A 24,993-nucleotide genomic window follows, 5' to 3' on the forward strand; every position below is an offset into this window, starting at 1 on the left:
TCACAACTGACCCAGCGCTCTGCTCCTGCCTTCTTCTCCCTGGGCCACGGGAGTCAGCTCACTCCCATGCCTGTGAGGCCAGAGCCCATGGAGGACAGAAGTGGGCGTTATTGCCATTACAGATCATCTCTGGGCCCTGGACCAGAGGGGTGTAAGTGGATGGATGTCTGAAGGATGGAGAAATGAATGAGCAAAGGAATGGCCCCCAGTCTCCTCTCCTGAGCCACACAGAGCCCCTCTGGCCTTCCCCGCTGGCAGCCCGGTGTCCTTGTGGAGCTGGGTCACTGCAGGAGCTGGGTGTCAGGTGGGCCAGCAGGTGCCCAGGGCATCTGTGCCCTCTAGCTTGGCTCTGGCCTGGTTCCTCAGGGCACAAACAGGTCTGACGGGTTCGGCAGCTGACATTCTGACTTCCAGGAAAGCCAAACTCTTAGAGAGCAGAAGGAACAAGGCCTGGGCAGAGAGAGGGCTCTTCTCAAATACTGCTCCCCTCTGCCATGGGCCTTCCCCAGCCCCGGCCCGCAGACCTTGCCCTTGAGCCAGGGAGCTCCAGGCTGATGGGCACACCTCTTCCCCACCTCCCCCACAGGCAACAAGGAACTCAGGAGGGTGAGGGACAAGGAAAGGAACATTCTCCTTGTGGCCCCAAACTCTGTCCCTACCCCCACATCCCACTGCACTGGGTAGTAAAGGGTAGAGCTTACAGGGGCAGGCTCAGAGCTGGGCAGCCTGGTTTCCACTCTCTGCCCCACCAATGACCGTGGGCAAGCTCTCTGCCTCCCTTTCCTGTCCTGCACTCACAGGGCTGAGATGCATCAGGGTGCATGCAGACCTCAGCCTGGAGCCTGGAACTTGGGATCCCGCGTTGTTGGCATTCCTCCATCTGATCATCTCCGGCAGGTCTCACCCCCCAGCCTGCTGACCACCGCTCTCTGCCTGGTCCTCCTCCTGCTCTAAGGGCTCAGGGTTACTTCCTGGCCTCTTCTTGTCCCACTGCCAGCTGTCTCTTCACAGGCCAGCACAGGCTCTGGCTCTGCGTCCCATGCTGGCCATTGCCTCCTAGAGCCATAGGCATAGCATCCAGCTGCTCCTTGCACCTCGCCACTCACATTCAGCCCCAAACTGAACTCAGCCTCTCTCTGCAGGGCCAATTTTCCTCTGAGTCCTCCCATCCAGGGCATGGTGCCATCAATCACCAAAGCCATGTCCCCACGGGTCCCCCAATGCCCATCGTCTCCACCCTGTATCCTGACTATAGTGTCTTTTCTCTTTCCCTCCTTCCCTCCCCATCAACTTTCTCTCTTTCCTCTTTCTTTCTCTTGCCTTCTTTTTCTTTTTCTTGCTCCCTTCTTTCCTGTTGGGATATAACATAAATACAGTGAAGTGCATTAATTGCTCAAATCTTAATGGTACCATTTGATCATCTTTCATGTCTATGCCTGAGTACCTGCCACCAGATCAAGACATAGAGCATTTTCAACTCCCATGGGTTTCTCTCATGGCCCTTTCCTACTCCAAAAATAACCATTATTCTGCCTTCTGCCTCCATAAATTAGTTTCACCTGATTTCGAACTCCACATAAGTGGAATCAAAAAGTATGCACTCTTAGACATCGAGATAGATGGATTGGAAATGAGAGTCCAGATATAAACCCATACAATTCTGATCAGTTCATCTTTGACAGGAGTGCCAAAACTTCTCAAAGGGGGAACATAGTCTCACCAACAAATGGTGCTGGAAGAACTGCATATCTATAGGTAAGGAATGAAGCTGGACCCCTACCTCACACCATAGACAACAATAACAAAGCCCTCAAGATGTCTTGATGTCCTAAATGCGGAAGCTGAAACTATAAAACTCTTAGAAGAAAGAATAAGCATTAAAGAACACTATTAAGAAAGTGAAAAGACAACCCACAGAATGGGAGAACATTTTTGCAAATCGTGTATTTAAAGAGCCTAGTATCTAAAATATATAAAGAATTCTTACAGCTCAGCAACAAAAAAGATAAATAACCCAATTTAAAAATGGGCCAAGAAGCTGAACAGACATTTCTCCAAAAAAAGATAGAAAAATGGTCAATAAGAACGTGATAAAATGCTCAGCATCATCAATCGTTTAAGGAAATGCAAATCAAAACCAAAATGAGATGTCACTTCACATCCACTAGGAGGGCTATTTAAAAAGAAACAAAAAACAGTGGGGGCACCTGGCTGGCTCTGTTGGTAGAGCATACAACTCTTGATCTTGGGTTGTGAGTTCAAGCCCCACACTGGGCATAGAGCTTACTTAAAAAAAATTAAAAGTTTGAAAAAGAAAAAAAACTCCAGAAAATAACAGTGCTGGTGAGGATGTGAAGAAAGTAGATTCTGGAGCATTGCCGGCAGGCATGTAACATGGTGCAGTCACTTTGAAAAGATGCTCTGAAGAGCAGTTTAGCAATTCCTGGAAAATTTAAATATAGAGTTACTATATGACCCATCAATTTCACTCCTAGAAGAGAATAAAAAACATGCTCGCACAAAAACTTGCACATGAATGTTCACGACCCTGTTACTCATGATAGCCCCAAAGTAGGAACATCCCTAACGTCCATGAAGAGATGAGTGGATAAACAAAATGTGGTCTAGCCATACAATAGAATGTTATTCAGTATAAAGAGGAAAAATACCACAACACAGACGAACCATGGAAACATTACGCTGAGAAGCCAGACGCAAAAGGCCATATGCTGCATGACTCCATTTATATGACATGTCTGGAATAGGCAGGTCCATAGAAAAGGAAAGTAGATTGGTGGTTGCTGGGGACTTGGCACAGAAAGGGATGAGGAGTGACTGTTAACGGGTTTCTTTTGGGGGGTGATGAAAATGTCCCGGATGTAGATAGTGGTGATAGATGCACAGCCCTGTGGGTATACTAAAAACCACTGAATTATATACTCTAAAATGATGGATTTTATGGTACATGAATTTTATCTTAATGAAAAAGGTATCTTTCTTTTTTTTTTTTTAAAGATTTTATTTATTTATGCATGAGAGACATAGAGAGAAAGAGAGGCAGAGACACAGGCAGAGGGAGAAGCAGGTTCCATGCAGGGAGCTCGACGTGGGACTCGATCCTGAATCTCCAAGATCACACCCTGGGCTGAAGGCAGAGTTAAACTGCTGAGCCACTGGGGCTGCCCCCAAAAAGTTATTTTTCTTAAAGATTTTATTTATTTATTCATGAGAGACACAGAGAGAGAGAGAGGCAGAGACACAGGCAGAGGGAGAAGCAGGGTCCTTGCAGGGAGCCCGATGGGGGACTCGATCTGGGACTCCGGGATCACGCCCTGAGCTGAAGGCAGACGCCCAACCGCTGAGCCCCATAGGTGTCCTTTAAAAAGTTATTTTAAAGTATGCCATCATTTTAAAAGTTAAGGGTGCTTTCTTTTGTGTTTGTCTTTTTTTTTTTTTAAGAGCTTATTTTTACATAATCTCTACCTCCAGCATGGGGCTCGAACTCACAACCCTCGATTGAGAGTTGCACACTCTACCAAGGGAGCCAGGCAGGTGCACATTGTGTGTATGTGTCTTCTTCCAAGTCATATAATAGATCACAGCGTCACCGTGCTGTGGTGTGTGTCAGCTTATTCTTACTGCTGTGTAGCGTTCCAGTGTGTGGACATCTTACATTCATTTCGGTAAATGTCTCTCTTTTTTTTTGAGAGACAGCGAGAGCAGGAGAGCGCTTGGGCACCAATGCTTGAGCGGAGAAGGAGGAGGGGCAGAAGGAGGGGGAGAGAGAAAATCAGAGAATGTCAATCAGGCTCCACGCCCGCATGGAGCCCGACTCAGGACTCGATCTCATGACCTGAGCTGAAACCAAGAGTTATCACAGTTAACCCACTAAGCCACCCAGGCACCCTGTCATTTCTCTTGATGGATATTTCTTTTGCTTCCAATTTGGGACTCTTATAGATCCGTGAGTTCTCACACTTGTCTTTTGAAGGATATGTGTGGACATTTCTGGCGGTATCTGTGTAGAAGTGGGCGTGCTAGGTCAGGATCTGCACCCATTTTAACTTCAGGAGGAAGGACTGCTGCAGGCTGCCAAAGTGGTTGACACTTCATAATCCTGCCAGCAAACTCTGAGACTTCTATTTGTTCCACATCCTCATCAATACTTGGTGTTGTCGATCTTTTTTAATTTTAGCCATTCCGGTGAGTGTGTTCTATAAGGAGGTTTTCATTTGCGTTTTCCTTATAAGCACTGAAGCTGAGCATCTCATGAAGTCTTTCTTGGCCATTTGGAGACTATTATTTTTTTTTGTTGGCACATGTGTGGTTGTTAGCTTTCCATTATTGATGTGTAGGAATCTTTTTAATGTTTCTCCATAAAGTTTTGGGTTTTTTTTTTTTTTAAGATTTGTTTTTGAGAAAGAGAGAGAGAGAGACAGTGTGAGCACCGGCAGAGGGAGAGGCAGAGAGAGCAGGGAGCCTGATGTGGGGCTTAATACCAGGACCCCCAGGATCATGACCTGAGCTGAAGGCAGATGCTTAACCAACCGAGCCACCCAGGTGCCCCGATGTAGGATTTTTTAAAAGTATGTTCCGAATACAAGGTCTTTGTCAAAACCTATTCTCAATGCTGGGCTTTGCCTTTTCACACTCTGCAGTGTCTTTTGCTCAGTGGAAGTGTTTAATTTTGATGAAGTCTAATTTATGCACTTTCATTTATTTTATAGTTGATGCTACATGTGTCCTGTTTAAGGAATCCTTGCCTACCCCTTGAAAGTCACTTGGATCCATCCAAACCCTGGCCTCCACCTTCTTGGCCTCTGCCCAGCTCCTAGCTGCAAGATCTGCCCTGCACGGCCCCTCCCCCTCCCCTTGTGTCCCCACCCCACTTCTTGTCCTCCTCACTGCATGACCTTCTGGCCCAGGGACAGGGCTGGCTCATCTGTGTGTCCCCCAGAGCAGCATCAGGTCTGGCACGCCCAAGGTGCTCAATAAAAGCTTCCTAAATGAAGGCAATGTCCTGTGGCCCAGCTGGGGATCATTAAAACTGTCAATTAGTTCTAAACACCAGCTCATCAGGAACAGTTGAGCAAAGCCGGGGGAAGTAAAAAGTTTTGGAAAAACCACCAACACAGGAATGTTTTGCTTTCTCACCAACAGGAGCATTAATCACGACAACTCAGGCCTCGTTAGTGTTATTTATTCTCCCTTTGCCCCCGAGCCATGGGGCCAGGGGAGCCTCTTCTTTGCACACGTGGGCTGTAGGGGCTCCCCGGTGGTCACCCCAAAACACCGCCGGTGTTTGCTGCCTCTGAATGGTGGGGGCGGGGATCCCTGGCCTCCTAGTCCTTCTCCTCACCGTGTGTGATGACGTAGCACAGGTTCTGGTAGTCCAGGTTACCACACACATCTGGCGGGAAAGCCGCAAACATCTGCTTGACCTGGAGAAGGAGCAGGGTGTCAGCTTGGACATGGGTGGAGTGGGGGCCAGAGCCGGGACGTCACCCGGGGGCGACAGGCAGAACATTGGTCCCCTCTCTGCAGACAGAGCCAGGGATTGAGGGCCCAGAGGCCAGGGTCCCGCAGCCACCCCCACTCCTCCTTGTCCCCCTCCAAGGAGTCAGCGTCTAAAGAAGAGCGATCTCACGGGGCTGGGGCTGGGCTGGGCAGGACCTCCCCCAGAAGATTCTAGGCAGTGCCCTGGAAAGCCCGCACTCACCTCCTCCTCACTGAACCGGTCTGCCTGGGTCATGAGCTTCTCTTTGATGCTGCTCAGGGGAGAGGAAGGGTCAGGTTCAGGGGAAGCACCACCCTGGGGTGTGCACATGCAGATCCCCAGTGGGGAGGGGGGGTTGTGAGAGATGACAGGCGGCGGGGAGGCGTTGTATGCCAGGAGGACACCAGCCAGGTGTCTGTGTGGCCTCAGATGGACTCCTCAATCACTGAGACTCAGTTTCCTCCTTTGTAACCCAGACTCTCCTCCAAGGTGGGGGACCAAATGAAGTGAAACTTGGGACCCTGCCATGACCTTAGGGCCCACTCTGATGGCCCACTGTGTGCTAATAATCAACCTCCAGGTTCCTGAGTGGAGCCTCTCGGCCTCGGTTCTAGATGCACCACAAGGTCAGTGGGTGGCTTGAGCTGACATCTGCATTGTGCCTTCGAGAGTACAAGGTGCTTGCGCTCCGCCAAGGCATGGGAAGGTCCTGCCTGGGTCTCCTTTGCTCCTCATAGCCGTGGGAAGCAAGTGCTATGAGCCCCCTTTCACAGGGAAAAACTGAGGTTCGAGAAACATCAGGATTTGCAGTGATGGTGGGGCCCGTGTCCCTGGGATGTCCAGGGGAACAGCTGCCTGCAGAGGTCAGAGCTGCCTGGGCCTGGAGGGGCGGCGAGAGGTGAAGCCCCAAAGAACTCCTGCCCCAGGAGCTCGGAGGGCCCCTAGGCCTCTCAGGGGGTACAGCAGGCAGGGAAGGACCAGAGGCCTGAGCCGGGCCCTGAGCACTGGCAGTGGCGAGCCCGCTAAGGACCAACGCACATTTTCCATTATTTATGTTACTGTGGGACAGTCACAGTTTCCAACTCTCCAAGCTGGGGACTGTTCTCAGACTCCATTTCAGCCAGAGCCTCTCTGTGGCCTGCCTGGCAGGTCGCCACAGCTTCCAGGTCCCGTATCCCCGGGTGGGGGTGGGGGGGACTTCAGTTCCCAAACTGGGTCCCTGAGACAGGCCTGGCCTTGCACTGGTGGGAGTAAAGGTGAGTCCCAGTAGAGGGGTTGGTCCAGGCCACTCCGGGGGTTGCCCTCATTGCCTCCTGGGGGCCCCCAAGAGGAGTGTTGGGAAGCACAGACCGAGGGAGGGGTGAAGGAGAGGGCCCCAGCCTGCAGGAACCCTGAACAAACCCCTCGCCTACCCTGGGGAGCATGTGACTCACAACTTTGGAGGGGTGGGGGTGGTGAGAAGGTGTGAGAGACAAGATGGACCTTCTCTGTTTCCCCTCTGCCCAGCCCCTGCCCTCTCCTGTCCCCCAACACCCCCATTATGTGATGATTCCAGCGGGCAGCAAATCTAGTCTCAAAGCCTTGGGGCACCTGGGTGGCTCAGTGGTTAAGCATCTGCCTTTGGCTCAGATTGCGATCCCAGGGTCCTGGGATCGAGTACCACATCAGGCTTCCCACAGGGAGCCTGCTTCTGCCTATGTCTCTGCCTCTCTCTGTGTGTCTCTCGTGAATAAATAAATAAAATCTTAAAAAAAAAAAAGAAAAGAAAAGGGATGCCTGTGTGGCTCAGCGGTTGAGCGTCTGCCTTCAGCTCAGGGTGTGATGCCAGATCCAGGGATCGAGTCCCCCATCAGCCTCCCTGCGTGGAGCCTGCTTCTCCTCTGCCTGTGTCTCTGTATCTCTCTCTGTGTGTCTCTCATGAATAAATAAAATCTTTAAAAAAAAAAAAAAAAAGCCAAGGCCTCAAGCATCATAATAGTCAGTAAGCCTGTGCCTGGGGAGGAAATCTTACCTGCCCCAGGCCACCCACAGGCCCAACGAGACCTCAGAAGCTCTGGAACGACTGCCCAGGGAGTTTGGTGTCCTAGCCTCTTGGCAGGCTGGCCCTGCCCACCGCCCTTGGCTCTGCTCGGGACTCTCACTGGGCTGAGGCACAGCAGGATGAGTGCCCCCACCTCCACAATGCCAGCCCAGTGGTCCCCAGGGCAGACACAGCATCCAGGGCCTGTTGCATGCAGGAGCTACCCCACTTAGACCCTGCCCACCTTTCCTTCCCTGCTCTCCCCCTACCTGTCATCCCCCATAGCCTCCGGCCACCCTCTCACCAACCCCACAGACCCCATGCCCTGTCCCTTCACTGCTGTGTTCCTGCATCTAGAACATTCCCTGCCCCAGCCTAGGCAGCACGTTGTTGCCCTTGAAGGCCCACTTCCACCCGCACTCCACCTCACCACTGGGAAATCTGCCCCTGGTGACCCCACACTCCATATACACTTCCGTGTAAAAACGGGAACACTGAGTCCCAGAAAGGGGAAGAGACACCGAGCAATGACTGAGCTGGGCAGGGCAGTGCCCTCCTGGTTCCTGGCCAGACACTGCCCGAGCTGGCTAAGCATTGGGTGCCAGAGGAGAGTGGGGCACAGCCCACCCCGTCCTCACCCCAGCTCGCTTATCACCTGAGCATCTGGGGAAGGAAAGCCAAAAGGAAGGGCAGAGTGGGGACACCTGGGTGGCTCAGCAGTAGAGCATCTGCCTTTGGCTCAGGTGGTGATTCTGGGGTCCGGGGAACGAGTCCCACATCAGGCTCCTGGCAGGGAGGGAGCCTATGTCTCCCTCTGCCTATGTCTCTGCCTCTCTCTGTCTCACATGAATAAATAAATAAAATCTTAAAAAAAAAAAAAGGAAGGGCAGAGTGGACTTACAAATCAGCCTTGACGAAACCTTTTCCTTCGGTGTCAAAGACTTTGAAGGCGTGGAGAATGGTCTCCTCAGGGTCTGTACCTAGAAGCAGCACACACAAGGCAGGGAGAGAGCCAGGGTGAGGAGTACAGGCTGGGGCTGGGCAGGAGCTGGGCTGGGGGGGCGGGGGGGGGGGGCTTCGTCCCCAGTGTCCACTCCACAGTGGGAGCAAGAGAAGGGAGATTTTTGAGAAACAAGGAGTAGGAGTAACAACCGAGGGCATTACATTTAGTTATGAGCTGCCTGCACAGCTGTACAGGTAGACCCCAACTGACCCCACCTTTTTTTTAAAAATAGATTCTATTTATTTATTAATCGGGGGGCGGGGGGAAGAGAGAGAGAGAGGCAGAGGGAGGAGCAGGCTCCATGCAGGGAGCCTGACATGGGACTCGATCCCAGGTCTCCAGGATCAGGCCTGGACTGAGGCGGCACTGCATGCTTAACTCTCCTACCAATGGACCTGATCTTATAAATGGAGAAACTTGAAGCTCAGAGGTCATGATTAGTGAGGGTGGGGGTTGGGGTGGGGTCACCTCTGGGCCTCTCTTGCTACCCACGACATGCACAGGTTGGAAAGACAGTGCTGTACTTGGGGCTTGAAGGCTGGGCTTGGGCAGGGGCACTGGTAGGTCTGCAAGATGGTCCAGGCCAGAGGTAGGGGTGGGTGGAGGGTGGTGGGCTGCGGGGGCACAGCCAGAGAAGTTCTGTTTTGTCACCTCCACTGTGTGGGCTTGGGGGGGAAGATGTCCTTAGAAGGAGTTGTCTATTACCACAATGGGACCCCCCTGGTTGTACAGCTGGGGAAACTGAGGCCCAGAGAGAGGCAGGGTCTCAACTGAGGCCTCATAGCTATGAATGACAGGAGACCTGGTGCTTTTTTCCCTCTGTCACACTGCCCCTCTATTCACTGCAGACCAGGCATGTCCTTGTCCTTTCTCAAGGCTCAGCTATGTCACCAGGGACGTGGAGGCAAAGGTGGTGTTTGTTACCCACCTCCCAGGATCAGTTCACAAAATGGGTCGCTAGTGATAAAGATCTGGTCAAATGTTGATCAGTGATGGTTACAAACCCCTCTGAGTGCTGTGTGCCATTTTAGTTCCTGGAAGCCCCAGGACACCCCATGTGGTGGGTACTGATGTCCTCAGTTTGTCAAAGAAGAAACCGAGACAGAGGACCTTGCCTGAGGTCCCCGCTGATAAGGGGAGGGAAGGTCTGAAACTGAGTCTCTGGACTCCAGAGCCCCCAGCTTGTCCTGCTGCTCTGTGTTCCCATCTGTCAGACTGGAGACACATACCGGGCAGGATGCTATCTGAATCACTCGGCGTCCCTGAATGACCGAGCCTGGCACAGTGCTGGCCACAGCTGTGGGCTTCCTCCAAGGAGGGCAGTAGGGACCTGGGGGGATTACCCAGTCCAGAGCCTCAGCCCAGGGTTCCTCTGGGGCAGAGCCCCAGGCACTCCAGATTCTGGTCTCAGAAGCAGAGGGGGTGCCCAAGGGATTATGGTGGGGAGCTGGTGGGAAGTCTTGGCCTCCCAGGGTTTGAGAGAGTCCTCCCTGCTGGGGCAAGCTGGCTCCAGCCCACCTTCCTAAGGACCAGTGGTCCCGGGCTCAGGCCCAGTGGCCAGAGCAGTGACCTCCTGGGCAATGACCCTGGCCCGACCCTCCCCTCTCTCCTGCCACAGAAGATCTCTGCTCTGTGGACTGCAAACCACAACAAATGAATGGGCTGCAGAGTGGCCATTGGGAATCATATGGCCAAGTGTCCTCATCCCAGTGAGAGGGATGAGAGGGTGCCTGCCCCAGCCCCCCTGACCCCTCTCCTGTCCTCACTGCGGCCAAGTGTGCAGGCTCAGCCAAGTTCATATGACAAGCTCAGATGGAGCCTGGTACCCCTGCAAAGATGAGAAAAAAGCTGCAGTCTCTTGGCCCCACCTGGCCTTGGATCATAGCTCTTAGCTCAGCCGTCACCAACATGAGCTTCGGGCCTCTGCCGCCTGCATAGAATCATTGGCTAGAGTCATGTATGTCTTTCCTGCAAGTATACCCCTACCCCAGCCCCAGGGGGTTCTGAGCTCTTCAAGGAGATGGTCACAGTCCCGGGAATAACCCCTAACAGCTTCCCGGAGGAGGGCCAGCTCCAGCTCCCCACTCACTCCATGTCTGGCCCTCAGTTTCCATGGAGGGTGGGGCCATTAGGTCACAGGTTGGCTTTCTAGCTCCAGGAACAGCCAGGACAGTGTGTGTGGAGGCTGTCGTACTTTCCAGCAGGCCACAACCCATGAGATTATTATGATTTGCTGCCAAACATCATCCGTGACGTTGCTAGGGTCACCCCTGTCGTGGGTTGAGGGTGACCCCCAGAACATATGCCTGTGTCCTTATCTCCAGAACCTGGAAATGTCACCTTACTTGGAAAAAGGGTCTTTGCAGATGTAAGGAAATGATGTTGAGATGGGGGGACCATTCTGCATTATCCCAATAGGCCCTAAATCCAGTGACAATTGTCTTTCTAAGAGTGAGGGACGGGGAGATGGCCAAGCAGAAGAAGAGGGGGCCGTGTGACCACAGAGATAGGGATGGGAGGAGGCAGCTACCAGGAGCCAGAAGAGGTAAATAAGTGGGGCTCTCCCCTTGAGCCCCTGATGGAAACTCTTGTCCAGATTTCAGACTTCTAGATGCCAGAAATGAGAGAGAACATTGCGGCTTTTTTGAGCTGTCAAATTTGTGGTTCTTTGAGCAGCCTCAGGAAACCAATACAATTCCCATTATACAGACAGAAAACTGTGGTGCAAAGCCTGGCCCAAGGTCACCCTGGGGATCAGTGGGCGGCCACCAAGCAAGGGCAGCCCGAGTGTGGGTGGTGATGTGTGTGGGGAGGAGTCTCACCTCCCAGGGAGTCACAGCCCAGGAAGCCTTGAGCCCAGGAAAATGCTGCTAAGGAGCAAAGGGTAGCTCCCTGGGGCCCAGAGAGAAAGGGGCCGGGATTGTCCTGACCACTGCCCTGACCCCACACCCTAGGCCTGAGGCTGCATCTCAGGAGGGGCAATGGTTAGAGCGAGGAGTCATGGTTGGGGTTCTATCCCAGCCACTTTGATGCTGGGGCACCTGGCACAGGGATGGTGACCTCTGAGCCTCTAGATCCATTCCCTGGAAGCTGTGTGAATGACCCTCCTGGTACTGGGGTCAGTCACGGTAGCTTCCAGAACCCCCTTCCCAGTATCCTTCCTCCCGTTGGCCATGAGGCAGAGCAGGTAAGATGAGCCCGGGGATAGGGAAGTGAGGCTGGGGCCCCGTCCTGATGTTGGGCGGAGGGTTTTCACACAAACTGTCCCCTCCCATCCCGCAAGGCAGGCATCATTACAGTCACTCCTACTCTGAGTAGAGGTAGAAACTGGGGCGGGGCCCAGGAGGCATCCGGGGCTATACCATGCCCCCAGCTGTCTGCACACAGGGCCAGGCTGCCCATGCCCTCCCCAGGGCCACCTGGAGCCCCACTCACCCTTCAGTTTCTCCCCAAACATGGTCAGGAAGACGGTGAAGTTGATGGGCCCAGGGGCCTCCTTCACCATGGCCTCCAGCTCCTCATTTTTCACATTGATGCGGCCTGGGGGAGGAAGGGGGGACACCCAGGATCACCATGAGGCACAGAGGGCATCCTGCCCGCCAGCAGCCCAGGACAGCAGAGCTCAGAACCAGGGAGCGTCCTGCAGGGTCTCCCAACTCTACTCTCCCACTTCCCCCACCCCGACTCAGCCCTCAGGCCCTGCCCACCTCCTGGGGGACCTTAGAAGGGGGACACATTCAGCCACAGTTAGCCTGGGGCTGCCCCCAGCCTCACCACCCCCACTGCTGCCACCTGGGCCTCCCTGGAAAGGAGAGCAAGTGGGTGATTATCTCCATTTCACAGATGAAGGAACAGGCCCAAAGAAGCCGAAACAGAGGTGCAGAGCTCAGAGCGCATATGCTCCAGGAGGAGGTCACCTGGGGTCGGGTGGGGGGACTCGGGAGTTCCTCATGGTCCCAGTGGAAAACCGTACCTCCAGGAGCTCAAAGCTTAGTTCAGACATGACTTGGTTATGCCCCCTTCCTGCGACCTGAACCCCCACCCCGTTCATGCCTTAAGGCGTCTCTGTGGGCCCTTAGAAAGGGCAAAAGCCTCCCTTGGCAGCCGAAGCCCAGTAGCCTTGAGTCCTGTGGACATGTCCAGCCTCCTCCCCGAGCATCTCCCCCTGCTCTCTTGCCCTCTTACCCCACCCCAGCCTCCTAGGCCAGGCCTTTGCATGGGCCATTCATGCACCTGGTGCCCGCCCTGCATCCCTGGCCCAGACTGCCTCGAACCCCCAGGAACCTCCCCTGACCTTCCAGGCACCGGCCACCCCTCCCCTGTATCCCCATGGCACCCAAGCCCCTCACACCCATTACAACTGCTGCCCTGGCCTGTCCCCAGGCACCCACTCTTTCCAGAAGGCCTGGGCTCAGTTCTGCCCCAAGCGCTGAGCTTCCCCAACTACTGGTCACCCACCCAAGGCAGCAAAGGTGTCCCTCAGGTCCTCCTTGTCGATGAAGCCATCCCGGTTCTGGTCCATGATGGTGAAGGCCTGGTGGAGACATGGGTACTGAGCAGCCACCTACCCACTCGTCCAAGCCTGAGCCCCTCCCCAGACCCCCCCCACACACACCCGGGGCTGTTGTCTTGCACACTGCTGTCTGGATAACCTCAGTACAGACCCCTCTGGCCGGCTGGCGTCCTGGCTCAGCATGGCACGAGCACAAGAGTGTTGGCTAACCCACTCAGCTCCCCCTGCACACCTGGGGCGCTATGGCCCTCCCTCACTTCATGCTGCAGCAACCCCATTTCACAGAAAGGGAAACTGAGGCTCAGAGAGCAGAAGGACTCGCCTGAGGTCATGCAGCAAGCAAAGGCTTAGGCAGAGAGGGGCAGGGGTTTGCCCAAACACAGCAAGTCACACCCCTAGGCGTGGAGGTGCACCCCGGCAGCCTCTAAGGGGAGTGACATCATCACCCCCACAGACTGAGGGTGACCCGGGCCTTGCCGCCCCCCCTCCCAAGTGCTTTTTCCATGCATCGCACTGACCAACCAACCTCTTTAAACTCCTGGATCTGGGATTGATCAAACATGGAGAAGACGTTAGAGCTGGCTCCGCCTTCTGCTCTCTTGCGGGCTCTCCGCGGTGCCTGTGAGGTGCCAGGTGGGGTGCTGCAGGAGCCCTTCCTCCAGAGGTCACCATGCATCCTGTCCGCCCCCCACGCCTCACCCCCCAGAGTGCCACCCACGGTCCCAAACGACACGGCCGCCCCGGGCGGCAGGGTGCAGCAGGCGGACAGGGAGACTTGTGGGTAAGCAGAGGCTGGAGGCTGGGGACCCCCCACCTTCCTGACCCAGTATGGGGAACCCGAGCAGTATACTAGAGAGGACCACATCTCCCTGTGTTGGGCCACATCTCCCTGTGTCGGTCCCTCCTCGGGGCTCCTCTGCGCCCACCCAGGGCCCAGCAGCCAGAGCTCAGGACCCATCTCTACAGCAGGCAGAGCAGGTGACCATCCACGTGGAGGGTCTCTGGCCAGCCGTCCTGCCTCCACATGCCTCTCTCAGGATATTAGGGGCCTGAGAGCCCGCCATTGAGCATTCCCCGAAAGCTCTGGGTCCCCAGGACCTTCCCCACCAAGGGGACCTCACCCACAGCAGTATTCACCAGGAGTTGGCCACAAGGGGAAGGACAGCCCGGGCTTCACGGGGCAGGAGGGGGCAGGGGTGGTCCCAAGCCCCTGTCCTCCCCCCCCTCCCCAGGACCTGGGCTTCCCCTGCCCACCCCGAGCCCCTGTGTGGTCTCCCCTCCCCGAGCTCACGCCTGTCCCCCCCCCCCACCCTGCACTCACCCCCACTTCCCCTCCGGCTCCCAGGCTCAGGAGCAGCAGCGCCGGCTGACTTATAATTAGCTTTTACTGGGTGCTTTGTCTCCACTAATCCTTTGAAAGGGGGCTGGCAGGGCAGCCAGGACGTTATGGTGCTGTAAAACCTCTGTAATATTTATAAATCCCTTCAGACATCATAAAGAAAGGAACCTCCCTGCGGGGCTCATCTCACATAATTACATACACATTTCCCTCTGATTAATAAAAAACAATCACTTCCGCCTGTGGGCTAGTCTACCCTCTCTCTCCTAGGACCTGCCCTCGGCCTGGGTGTCCCCCATCCTGCCTCAGCCAGCCTATTACGTCCCTCTTGTGGCACGTCACCCCGCTGTGTGCCAGGCCCTCCTCCAGGACACCCAGGAGAGGACGGGATTGTTCGCTCGGACTCCCCAGGAGCACCCTGAGCCTCAGGGCCCTGACCAGCCAACCTCCTGCTCTCCCAGCTGGGACCCTTCCGAAAGGAACACCTCACGGCGGAAGGGCATCCCCCAGACCCGAGTTCAAATCCTCTCTTTGCCGCTCACAGCCCTGCGATGTTGAGAAAATCAGTTGCCTGCTCTGGAGCCTCCGTGTCCCCATTTATTAAACCAAGATGATGCCCACCACAGAGCATCAGGACATTTATTAGGTGCCTGCTGACCTCTAGCCAGGCCCTGTGCCCGGTCCCAGGGACCTCGTGCCAAATCAGGCCCTGCTTTGTCCCCAAGGATACCCCCCACCTCCCTGTCCAGCTGGGAGACAGATGATCAGTAGAGAGTGATGGAGGGAGTGACAGACACTGAGAACACAGGGAGGCCCCTCTTCTGCTGGGGTATTCAGAGCAGACCTCTCAGAGGAGGTGGCTTCTGAGCTGAGGTTGACAGCCAGGTCAGAGTTCTCAGGCCAGGAGGGAGAGTGAAGGTGTGAGAGCCAGAGACTTGGAAGTGCCGTGCCATTGAGAGCCTGCAGGGCCACCCCAAGGGCTGGAGACTGGGGCAAGGGGCGGGCAGCAGGGCAGGCCCCATGGCAGTCTGCATAGGACCTGGGCCATCCCAGAATATCAACCCCGATCCCCCAGGAGCCATGTCCTCTCAACAGGAGCAGTCCTGCCTCTGCCATGAAACCTCCAAGCCTAGCCCACCCTGCCTCCCTCTAGCCTCCTCTTCCTCGTTCCTACCCACCCTCCACCACCACTTCACCTCGGCAGCCCCCCCACCAAGTCCAGGAGACAGAGGCCCAAATTGGGACCTACATGGATAGACTGGCCATCCTTTAAGGACAGTCCAGGGCAGGCCAGGTGCAGGGATAACATCAAGGGTGAAGAAAAAGGTCAGGACCAGGGACAACACAAGGTCAAGGTCAAGGATGTCAGTGAGAGGAGCAAGGTCAAGGTCAGGGTGAGTTCAGGCATGAGGTGAAGGCCAGAATCACAAATGAAGTCAAGGTCCCAGGATGAGGTCAGAGTCGAGGGATGAGGTCAGGGTCAGGAGGCAGGGCAGCCCCAGCCTTCCCCCTACCATGGTCTGAAGTGCTCCCTCTCGATGCAGCAGGGCAGGCAGTTCTCAAAGATGGCTCTTTAAATAGTGCTCCAGGTCCGGACAATAGTTTGGAAGGTGACAGAGGACAGGATGGAGGCCTCCCTGCCAGGCACCTGTCAGGGGCCATTTGGAGTGGGTGGGGACCAGGCACTGTCCAAACCGCAGGATCTCCGCCTGTTCTGGGCCAAGCGGATCTCTGCACCCAAGAGACCATGGCCCAGGAAGGGGCACTGGGCTGAGAACGCACAGTATGTTGAGGCCTGGGACCAGCTGGGAGGACTTGGCCTTGGGCCATTTGAGGTCAACAATGCTTCCAAGGCAGGGCCGCCCTCACCAGCTGGGAAAATTCACGGCTGCAACATGGCCCGACCCCTTGGGCTGTGTGACTTGGAGTGGGTCACCATCCTTCACCGGTGCAAAGGGGCAAGCACGTATCAGCCCCAGTCAGCTCAGGGAGAGGCCCCTCAAGCAGTGCGACTACTGCCTAGTGGTTGGTTACCAGTGCTACCATTACCCCCTCCAGCCCTCAGGCCACTGAAAACATCTGGGGAGCTGAAAAAGCAGAGACAGCCAAAAGAAAAGTGGAACCCCAAGTGGAGCCAAAAGAAAAGGTGACCCCAATGAGAGAGAATTGGAAAATGAGATCGCCATTCCACGCTGGCCACACGTACCCCCAGACGTGGACCATCCCCACCAGGCCTGATCCAGCCCAAGAATTCTCCAGCAGATGTGCCAAGCCAAGCCCGCACCTGTCCCTGGCAGGACCCCATGTGTCCAGCGCAGCCCAGCAGCCCCCATCCGTCCAGCCAAGTTGGCTCTCATGTGGGACCCACCACCTCTGATCTGCTGCCAGGGCCGGCAGTGCTGGGCTCAGGCAGCGAGCCCACCCGGCTCCAGGCACTGCACAGCTTAACTGTCCCTGGAGCTGGTCTCCAGGCCTCCAGGCCCCAGGATGGCTGATCCCTGCCTTGGGGGAGGAAACGTGATGATGACAATAAGAGCAGCAGCTCACGTTTATAAAAGGGTCAGGGCATGTTCTAAAACATGCGTCCTCACCCCCATTTTCCAGGTGACAAAACTGAGGCTCTCACAGGTGAAGTCACTCATCTAAGGCTGAAAGCAGTGGTTCCAGTGGTTCTGGAAAGTTCTGCCCATCCCGATGCTCACCTCCCTGACCTCCCTGGGACGTAGGATGGAAACTTCCACACTGAGCTGGGGCCAGGACTGCCATCCTGACCCCTGGCAGGGACCAACCACATGCTCCACAGGCGCCCAGCAGGCTGGGGTGAACGCAGGAGATGGGCTGTGTAAATGCGGCAGGTCCACAAGGAGGGGCAGGGGGCTGCTGCCCGCACCAGCTATGGGGAGCTGCCCTTCGTTGCCCAGTCCGCGAGCCTGGCCCTGCGTGGGGAGAGATTTGCCATCTGGGGCTTTACCACCTGCTTCCTGCTGGCCAGAGGCCTCCTAAGCTCCTGCCTCTGGGGATCACCACCCAGGACTCTCACCCACGGAGGGGCTCCGGAGGTCAGGCCAGTCCCGCGTGAGTGAGCCACCCAGCTGTCAGGAGGAGGGAAATGCAAGAGGGGATGGCAGTGACAACAGGGGTTCCATACGCTTAGCAAACTAGTCCTGATGTCCTGATGTTTTCCTTGCCCGGCCTCCTTCTCCCTGTAACAAAAGTGGGGAGCCCTGATCAAAAACCTGGTCGGGACTGTGATAACTGACAGGAGAGATGGGGGGAGAACTTTTGTCCCTGGGGCGAGCAGGGCTGTGGCGAGGGGGTGGGCCTGCAGGGCCCCGAGCCAGGAAGCTGTGAGCTCTGCCTACGTCGTCGGCCCTCACTTGGCCAGTGAGCTGGCGGCGATGGCGAGTCTGTTGCCATTGCCGTCCGGGCCACACTGTTTGGCCCAATGGACCATGGGGTGGTCCCCAAGGGGCCTGTGCTTTCAGCCAGGGGCCTCCTGGGAGTAAGTAGCTTCAGAACTGGAATTCCAGGTCAGACTGGGGAAGTCAGAGGAGTACTTAGCCCCTTGTGAAGAGCACCCCACTTTCCAGAGGGCAACTCAAGGTCCCAGGGGTCACCAGACCTGGAAGGGAGCTTGAAAGGCATCAACTGCCTTTCAACATGGCCTGTCCCCTGCGAAGTGACAGCTGTCACCCACATCACGAGGGAGCAAAGTGGGCCAGGTGACCTCGCCTATTACATCTCTCCTAACTGTCCCTTCTAATTCTTCATGGTCAGCAGGCTGTCCTCTGCCCCCCAGGCCTCCCTCCTGGCCGGCCACCCTCTTGACCTTCACCATTTTCCCGATGATTTGCGAAATCTCCTTCCTCCAAGCCTTTGACCATGGAGAGTATTCCCTCACCCCAACCACACCTCCATCCTCCTACTTTCTTTTCTATCATCTCTCACTTCCTCCTGGAAGCTTTCCTTGGTTTCCCTTCCCTTCCCTCCTCCACTACAATCACTGCTTCTCTCTGACCTCTGCTCTGTAGATCTGTGACTACCTGCCTTTCCCTTGGCCTAGGACCTTACTGTCATTGCTCCTTGGCCTCCAGCCACCTGGCCTCTAGGAGCACAGAGGCCTCAGTAATTCTGGCCTCCAGGAGTTGCTCATACATAACCTTCCACATGGGGAACCATTGTTAGAGACTTTCTGGCTAGAGTGATCTCAGAGATCCAGTGGAATCCACTGGCCCTCTGAGCCCTGCTAGATGCTGAGTGTCCTTTGCAGACTCTCTCAAGTGACTCTTGCTTTGCACATCATCTGTGATGGGGAACTTACCACTTCCCCAAGCAGAGGCAACTCAGAATTGGCAAATGCTCATTGATTATCTGCTGTGGCCCTACCCGGGTGTTCTGGGAGACTAAAAACTCATCCTTGACAAATTCCTGGGTTTGAATCATTTTAGTAACACAGTCAGACAATGTATGCTGCGTGTATTCATTCATTCATCAAATATTTATGGGTACTTTTGAGTGCTGAGCATTGCAGACACAGACATGAAAAAAACAGGTATGGTTTCAAGCGTGAGGGGACAGAGCACCATGACCTGTCAGAGGAGGCTTTATGGGCTGCGGTCCATCTGACTGTGACTCGAAGAATGAGGACAAAAACGGGAGTTGTCATTGCTCTGCGGAAGAGCAGGGGGATGTGTAGGACATCCCAGAGCACTCACAGAGCTGCCCAGATATGAAGGCATATAAAGTGAGGGGCCAGGGTCAGGCAGGATTGGGGAGCAGAGGGGCCAGGGGAGCTCAGGGGCGGCAGCCGAACCCTCCAGAGGTGACCCAGGCAGGGACTGGCCAAGAGTCCCCAAACCTGGCTCGGAAGCTCCCTCTTCTGGTTTGGGAGTGACTCCTGACCCCTTCTCCCCCTTCAACCGTCAAACCCAGTCAAACCCATAGCTCTTTTTACAGCAGGATGCCATAGCCACAGGCCCCTTGAACAGGATGCATCATCCGTGCTTCTGCAGAGTGAGTGAGTTTGCCAGCCTGCCCAGCTACAGCCATAAAACAGGCGGAGGCATTCCGGGAGACATTCTTCTTAGCTTTAAAGGCTTCTCTGTCTTTTCTAAGTGGTTCCAAATTAGAGGAAGGCTCCAGACAGGGGCGGGCCTGGGGAGGAGGGGACACGAGGGAGTTTGGGAAAAGACAGACCCTCCCCCTAATTGTCTTCAAAACCTTGGTCCTCCCGTCTGGTAATTAGGGAGTTGACAGTGCAAAAGGCAATTTCCTTTGGGGTAAGAGGGAGAAAACAGCTAATTGGCTCTAAGTCTGGGTTCTGGCTGAAATATTAACTACAGGGTGGTGGGCTGCTCTGGCCTGACCCAGGCTCTGGCCCTGGTCACTAGGAAGTAGGGAGGGAAAGGCCAAGGAGCCATGCTGCCTTGGGCAGGCCAGTAAGGCATGTGGTGCTCCCTCTCCCCAGCCCCCGCACCCCTGCCCCTTGCGAGCTCCGGCCCACTGTGCCGGTAGCGCATGTTGGATATCCCTCGGCTCCATGCCGGGTTTATTGTTCTGGATTCTGAGTGGGGAGCATCGTCCTCAAGGAGCATGCACTCCCCGGTATTGGGGGCCTAGCCTCCTAGAGCTTATTTGGAGAGCCTCTGGGGTGGGGAGGAAACCGCTCCTCTGCCCAATCTCTGATTTCATTACTGAGGATGTCAGAGGGAGGTGGGGGTGGTGACAAGTCAGTATCAGAACCCAGACTTCCGGACCCCGGGCTTGCAGGAGGTCCTTCCCACGTGCTCACCTCTCCTTTCTCAGACCCACGTGGCTGCAGAGGTAGACAGGGCTGGCCTGCTGACCAGGTTACAACTGAGAGAATTCAAATGTCCAGTAATGGGAGCATGGGGCTCTCGGTGCAGCATTACCCACCCCAGAAAGTGAGGGTGACATGTCTTGCCAGCCACAGTAGCCACAAGGCAGGTGAGACCCAGCACCAGCTGTGAGTTATTGCAGGGATTCAGCAGCACAGAAGCAACCTAGTGATTATAGTTCAGAGTCAGCTCAACTCAGACATGCGATTATAAAAGTGAACCTGTCCTTGGGCTGCATGAATAGAGGTCTAAATCCTCAATCCAGGGAGGTGACAGTACTACCTTCCACTGACTTACACAAACAATAAGAGACCTATGCATGGATTGTGGCTGAGAAGCGAGGGGCTCTCAACTGGAGAGAAACAGCTTTAGTGGAGAGCATCACTGTGGCAGCTTTGTCAGTTTATCAGCTGGGCCATCGCCTGTATACCCACCTGGTTGGGACCAGCACTCTACAGTCGCCATCTTCCCTCCCCCTGGTGTTTGTAGCTAGGCTCACCACCTGTCTCCCAGCTTGGCCCCTTGGGAAGAACTTTCCCTAGGTTACCCCCACTTAAATCCAATCATTTGGGTTATTAGTTATTGCCATGTGGAGAATCACACCCAAATTACAGGGGTGCATTCACGGTTCTATGAGTCAGAAATCCAGGAAAGGCATAGTGAGGGTAGCTTATGTCTGCTTCATAACATCTAAAGAATGTTCCCACAGCTGGGAAGACATCAAGGCTGGGGACAGCTGGACGGCTAGTGCTAGAACCATTCAAGGCTTGACGACTCACATGTTTGGCGTCTGGGCCCAGAAGACTTGAAGCCACGGCTGTCAGACTTCTATGTGGTGGCTCAAGACACCAGCACTGCTATCCCAGCAAATGAGGTGGAAGCCTGTGGCGTCCTGTGACCTGAGCTCAGAAGTCACAGAGTGACACTCCTATCCTACTGTCTTGGTCAAAGCGGGTCACCAGGCCTGCCTGGTGGCAAGGAGAGGCCGTCTAGACCCTGCCTCTTGAAGGAATGCACCAAAGTATTTGCAGGCATTCTGCAACTGCCACTCCCAGCCAGCCTGGGCTCGGGGGAGCTCAGAAAGTGGCCTAAGCTCACAGACCTGGTCGGTAGAGGAGTCAGCATCCAGAGACAGTCTGGGGGGACTCTGTCCTACCGCAAGTATGTGAGCCCAGAGAGGCTTTCCAGAAAGCTCACCTGGGGCCAGAAAGTGTGGTAGGTGGTCACTCTCTCTCCACAGCCAGAAGGCCTGAGTTTAGACAGGGGCCAGAGCAGGGATGAGAGGCCGGGGCCCCTGGTTCACAAAGAGGCGGACACCCCTTATCCCACTGGACAGCTCAGGAAACTGAGGCCCGGAGCACGGAAGGGCTGGGTCAAGGTGCCACTGTGAGACTCACACCCCATCCCCCAAGGGCTACCTAGAGCAGAGCCAGGAGATGCGAATGGGCCCTCCCTTGAGACGCAGGGTGTCCCAGTGGCAGATGGTAGCTCAGGCAGGGCTTGGGCTTGGGGCCCTCCCAGGGGCCCGGAGGCTGCCAAACAGGCCCAATTTGCTGTACTAATATGTGCTTTCTGCTGCTTGGAGCCTCCTCACACCCTCTCCTGTGAGCCGGGCCAGCGGCAACAGAACAAACTATAATTATGTCAGCCACACCCTGCTGCCCTAGTTTAGCAATTAGCCAAGTTGCCCAGCATCCAGCAGCTTCCACCCCAGCCTGGCTCGGGGTGGAGTCAATCAGAAGCCGGGGGTGGGGGGCGAGGGGCCGCTTTTTAAAGTCCCCACCTATCCTCACCCAGAAATGAATCTGCAAATGGGGCTTCCTTCCCCAGCTGGCCACCTATGGCTCTAGCCAGGCCTCAATCACCGAGCCGGGGCCCCCCACCCCACCCCACAGGCTGGGGCCCCCACGGTGGAGCGGACAGTGAAGAGCAGAGCCTTCCCCGGAAGACATCCCTCCCTGGTGCCCAGGCTTATGGGCTGATCTGTAGGGGGACTGGCAGTACAGCCACAGGCTGAGCATCAGGTAGACCTGGGGCAAGTCCTGCTAGGCGCAGCTGCTCCGTGGCCTCCCACATCGCTCAAATTCCCCAAGATCACCTCATCTTCACCCGTAACACAGAGTGGCTCATTAGCACATTGTTTCAGCCAGGCTTTGGCTTTTTGTCTCTCTCCTGTCTTTACCCAAGCCCTGGGTTTCCTCCTTGGCCTCTGATTCCATGCCTCAACCTGACCAGTCCTTTTGATCTAGAATCCCAGGTGTCCAGCAATTCTGAATGCTGCCTCTGCTGCAGGAGGCCAAGGCTCCTTGGATATGGTACATAGTGACCTTCAGGTTTGTCTTTAATCTCAGACATCCAGAGCCAGTCACCGAGGCAGGAACACCGTGCGCAGCTCCAGGTGTACTGCCACCACCTAGAACCTAGACTACAAGGGAAATGGTAACATCTACAGTGAGCAGTGCACAACCCCAATGGCTGCACGTGGCAACCCTTCTCCAAGGTGCATAGTCTCAACTCTTTCTCTCAACCAAGTATGATATGTGTCCTGGGGGCACAGGTTCAGCCACCCACCTAACCTCTCCTGCGGGACTGCTAGCCCAGAAGGATGATGTTCTCTAGGAAGTAGAGGAAAGACTTCTTCCCCACTCTCTTCTGGGTTGGTGCTATCCTAGAGTTCTGAATACAGTTCTGGTCTACTCTGTGGGAGAAACAGATAACACTGAAGGAGATATTGCTGGAACTTGGGAGATGGTAACAACCCAGACCCACATTGTCCGGGTCTAGCTGGGGCTGTGAGTCAGCAGATAGCCCAGCAGAACTTCTCAGACCTCAGGCTTACAGAACTGGATTGATCATGATCATTGTTCACGGGACACCCTCATCACTGGATCATGCGTGGCTTTTGCTTTTTCTTCATTTAACTGATTGATTGATTGATATCATGAACACCCATGAGCCCTTCATCTGACCCAATAACTAGAATATCACCAATAACTTGTATCCCATCCAGCAAAAGCCACCTGAATTTTATCCACTCTCTTGCTTATTTTTGTTTTATTACATATTCATGTATGCAAAAAAACATATTCATGTATGCTTACAAAATACATTGTTTAGCCTTGTTCATTTTTATTATTTATTATTTTTTAAAGTAGGCTCCATACCCATCATGAGGCTTGAATTCACAACCCTTAGATACAGAGTTGATCACTCTATTGACTGACCCTGCCACGTGCCCTTAGCCTTTCTTATTTTTAAACTTTAATTTAAAAGTACAGCAAAAGTCTTCTGGGACTTGTTTTTTCACTCAACATTATATTGCTAGGTATAGAAAATTGAATGACTGGCTCCAATCTTTCTCACCTCCCAGGTCAGCACCTTTGCCCTGGCCTTACTGTGGGCAGACTATTTTCCTGCCCCAAGACTTTGGGCTTAGCCATGTTGTGGTGCAAGGTCAAAAATTCAAGCACTGTCTTGATATCTTGGAGCAGAGTAGCACTCGTCAATCCACAGACCTTTGACTGAGGCAGGGCTGCCAGCCAAGCTCAGTCTAGATTAGCTGAGATCAAGCTACCCCCGGCCAAACTGTAGATTCATGAGAAGGAAGGACTATTGCTTTCACCGTTGAAGGGAGACTTGGGGTATTTGTTATGCGGCATTATTGTGTCAATAGCTGACCGTTACACTGAAATTCATCTGTCTTGTCATGTGAAGCTGTATGTGGTTTATTCTCATAAAGGTCACTGCCTGGGTGGCTCAGTGGTTGAGCATCTGATTTTGGACTAGGTTGTGATATGGGTTCCTGAGATCAAGTCCCATATCAGGCTCCCCATGGGGAGCCTGCTCCATCTGCTATGTCTCTGCCTCTCTCTCTGCATCTCTCATGAATAAATAAATAAGATCTTTAAATATATATATATATAATTAAAAAATAGAATCTTTAAAAAAAAGAAAAAGAAAAATATTTTAAAAGAAAAAGAAGTTCTCTGTTTTAATGTAGCTAAATGTCTCCATCTTTTCTCTGAGGACTGGTGTTTCTTGAACCTTCTTTATTAGCAGCAAACAATACCAACCACAGCTAGTACTATATTTTCTATAACAGGGATAAGTGAGATTATGTCAAATTCACATGATAAAATACTGTGTTGCAGTTAAAAATCATATATCAGGTGAATATTATGATATAAAAAGACAATCACATTATAATAAGTAAAAATAGCAAGTGACAAAATATCACAGAGGATTCTATTTCAGTGTGTGCTGGATGAACTGGAGGCTGCCCACCTTGCAATAGGCCCAGACTTGGAATAAAAAGCAAATAATTCGAGTCGGGTACATCCCTGCAGGGAAGAGAAGAGAGCCCTTTACTGCTGGGGCAGGTTTATTGTGATCAAGCCGGGCTCCCGCCGGCAGACCTACCCTTCCAAAGGGAGTCAGGCCAAAGCTGCACTGCTAAGGGAAGTATATTCACCTTGATTTGAAATTGGCCTGTGTTCTTCTGAGAAAGAAATCATGAAAACAGTGCTGGCTTTGGGGACATGTGCGTAGCTCTTGTCCTCCTGAGGGTGACCACGTAGCTCTCTCTGGCAAGGTCCTGAGCTGGGCCGGGCCACCCACCTGCATCACAAGTGAGGTGTCAGAATGGGGTGGGGGTGGGGAGCAGATGGGGAGGGTCTGGGGATTTTTCTATCAGAGAAGCTTAGGAGCCACATTCTATTGGAAGGAAGGACTTGAATTAAAGTTGAAATTCATACAGGGGTGCC

At 54.2% G+C, this 24,993-nt stretch overlaps 1 protein-coding gene across 4 annotated transcripts; it reads right to left on the reverse strand.

The window, feature by feature from the left end:
• Nucleotides 1–5,191: 5,191 nt before the first annotated feature.
• On the reverse strand, nt 5,192–24,833 carry MYL10 (myosin light chain 10). Of its 4 annotated transcripts, none has more exons than XM_072833994.1 (8): nt 24,702–24,833; nt 17,413–17,575; nt 13,560–13,652; nt 12,979–13,054; nt 11,956–12,060; nt 8,419–8,497; nt 5,720–5,768; nt 5,192–5,441 (listed from the first exon to the last, which is right to left on the reverse strand). In XM_072833994.1, the coding sequence occupies exons 3-8, from the start codon at nt 13,593–13,595 to the stop codon at nt 5,343–5,345; spliced, it is 444 nt and encodes a 147-aa protein (XP_072690095.1). In that variant the 5' UTR covers nt 13,596–13,652; nt 17,413–17,575; nt 24,702–24,833; the 3' UTR covers nt 5,192–5,342. The 4 variants fall into 4 exon arrangements, with proteins under 4 accessions (XP_072690095.1, XP_072690091.1, XP_072690093.1 ...); XM_072833990.1 differs by lacking the exon at nt 24,702–24,833 and adding an exon at nt 15,887–16,020 and having other exon boundaries at nt 17,413–17,546; XM_072833992.1 differs by lacking the exon at nt 17,413–17,575 and having other exon boundaries at nt 24,702–24,807.
• Between the last annotated feature and the right edge of the window lie 160 nt (nt 24,834–24,993).

The sequence above is a fragment of the Canis lupus genome, chromosome 8 (assembly GCF_048164855.1).
Source record: "Canis lupus baileyi chromosome 8, mCanLup2.hap1, whole genome shotgun sequence".
Classification (NCBI taxonomy): Eukaryota; Metazoa; Chordata; class Mammalia; order Carnivora; family Canidae; genus Canis; species Canis lupus.

Bases quoted from the DNA above. Each gene is read 5' to 3' on its own strand.
- MYL10 (XM_072833990.1), bottom strand. The intron at 8,498-11,955 runs GTGAGTGGGGCT...TGCTGCTTCTAG, and splicing joins GTTTGGGGAGAAACTGAAGG to GTACAGACCCTGAGGAGACC. The intron at 5,769-8,418 runs GTAAGTCCACTC...TCCCCTGAGCAG, and splicing joins GGTTTCGTCAAGGCTGATTT to CATCAAAGAGAAGCTCATGA.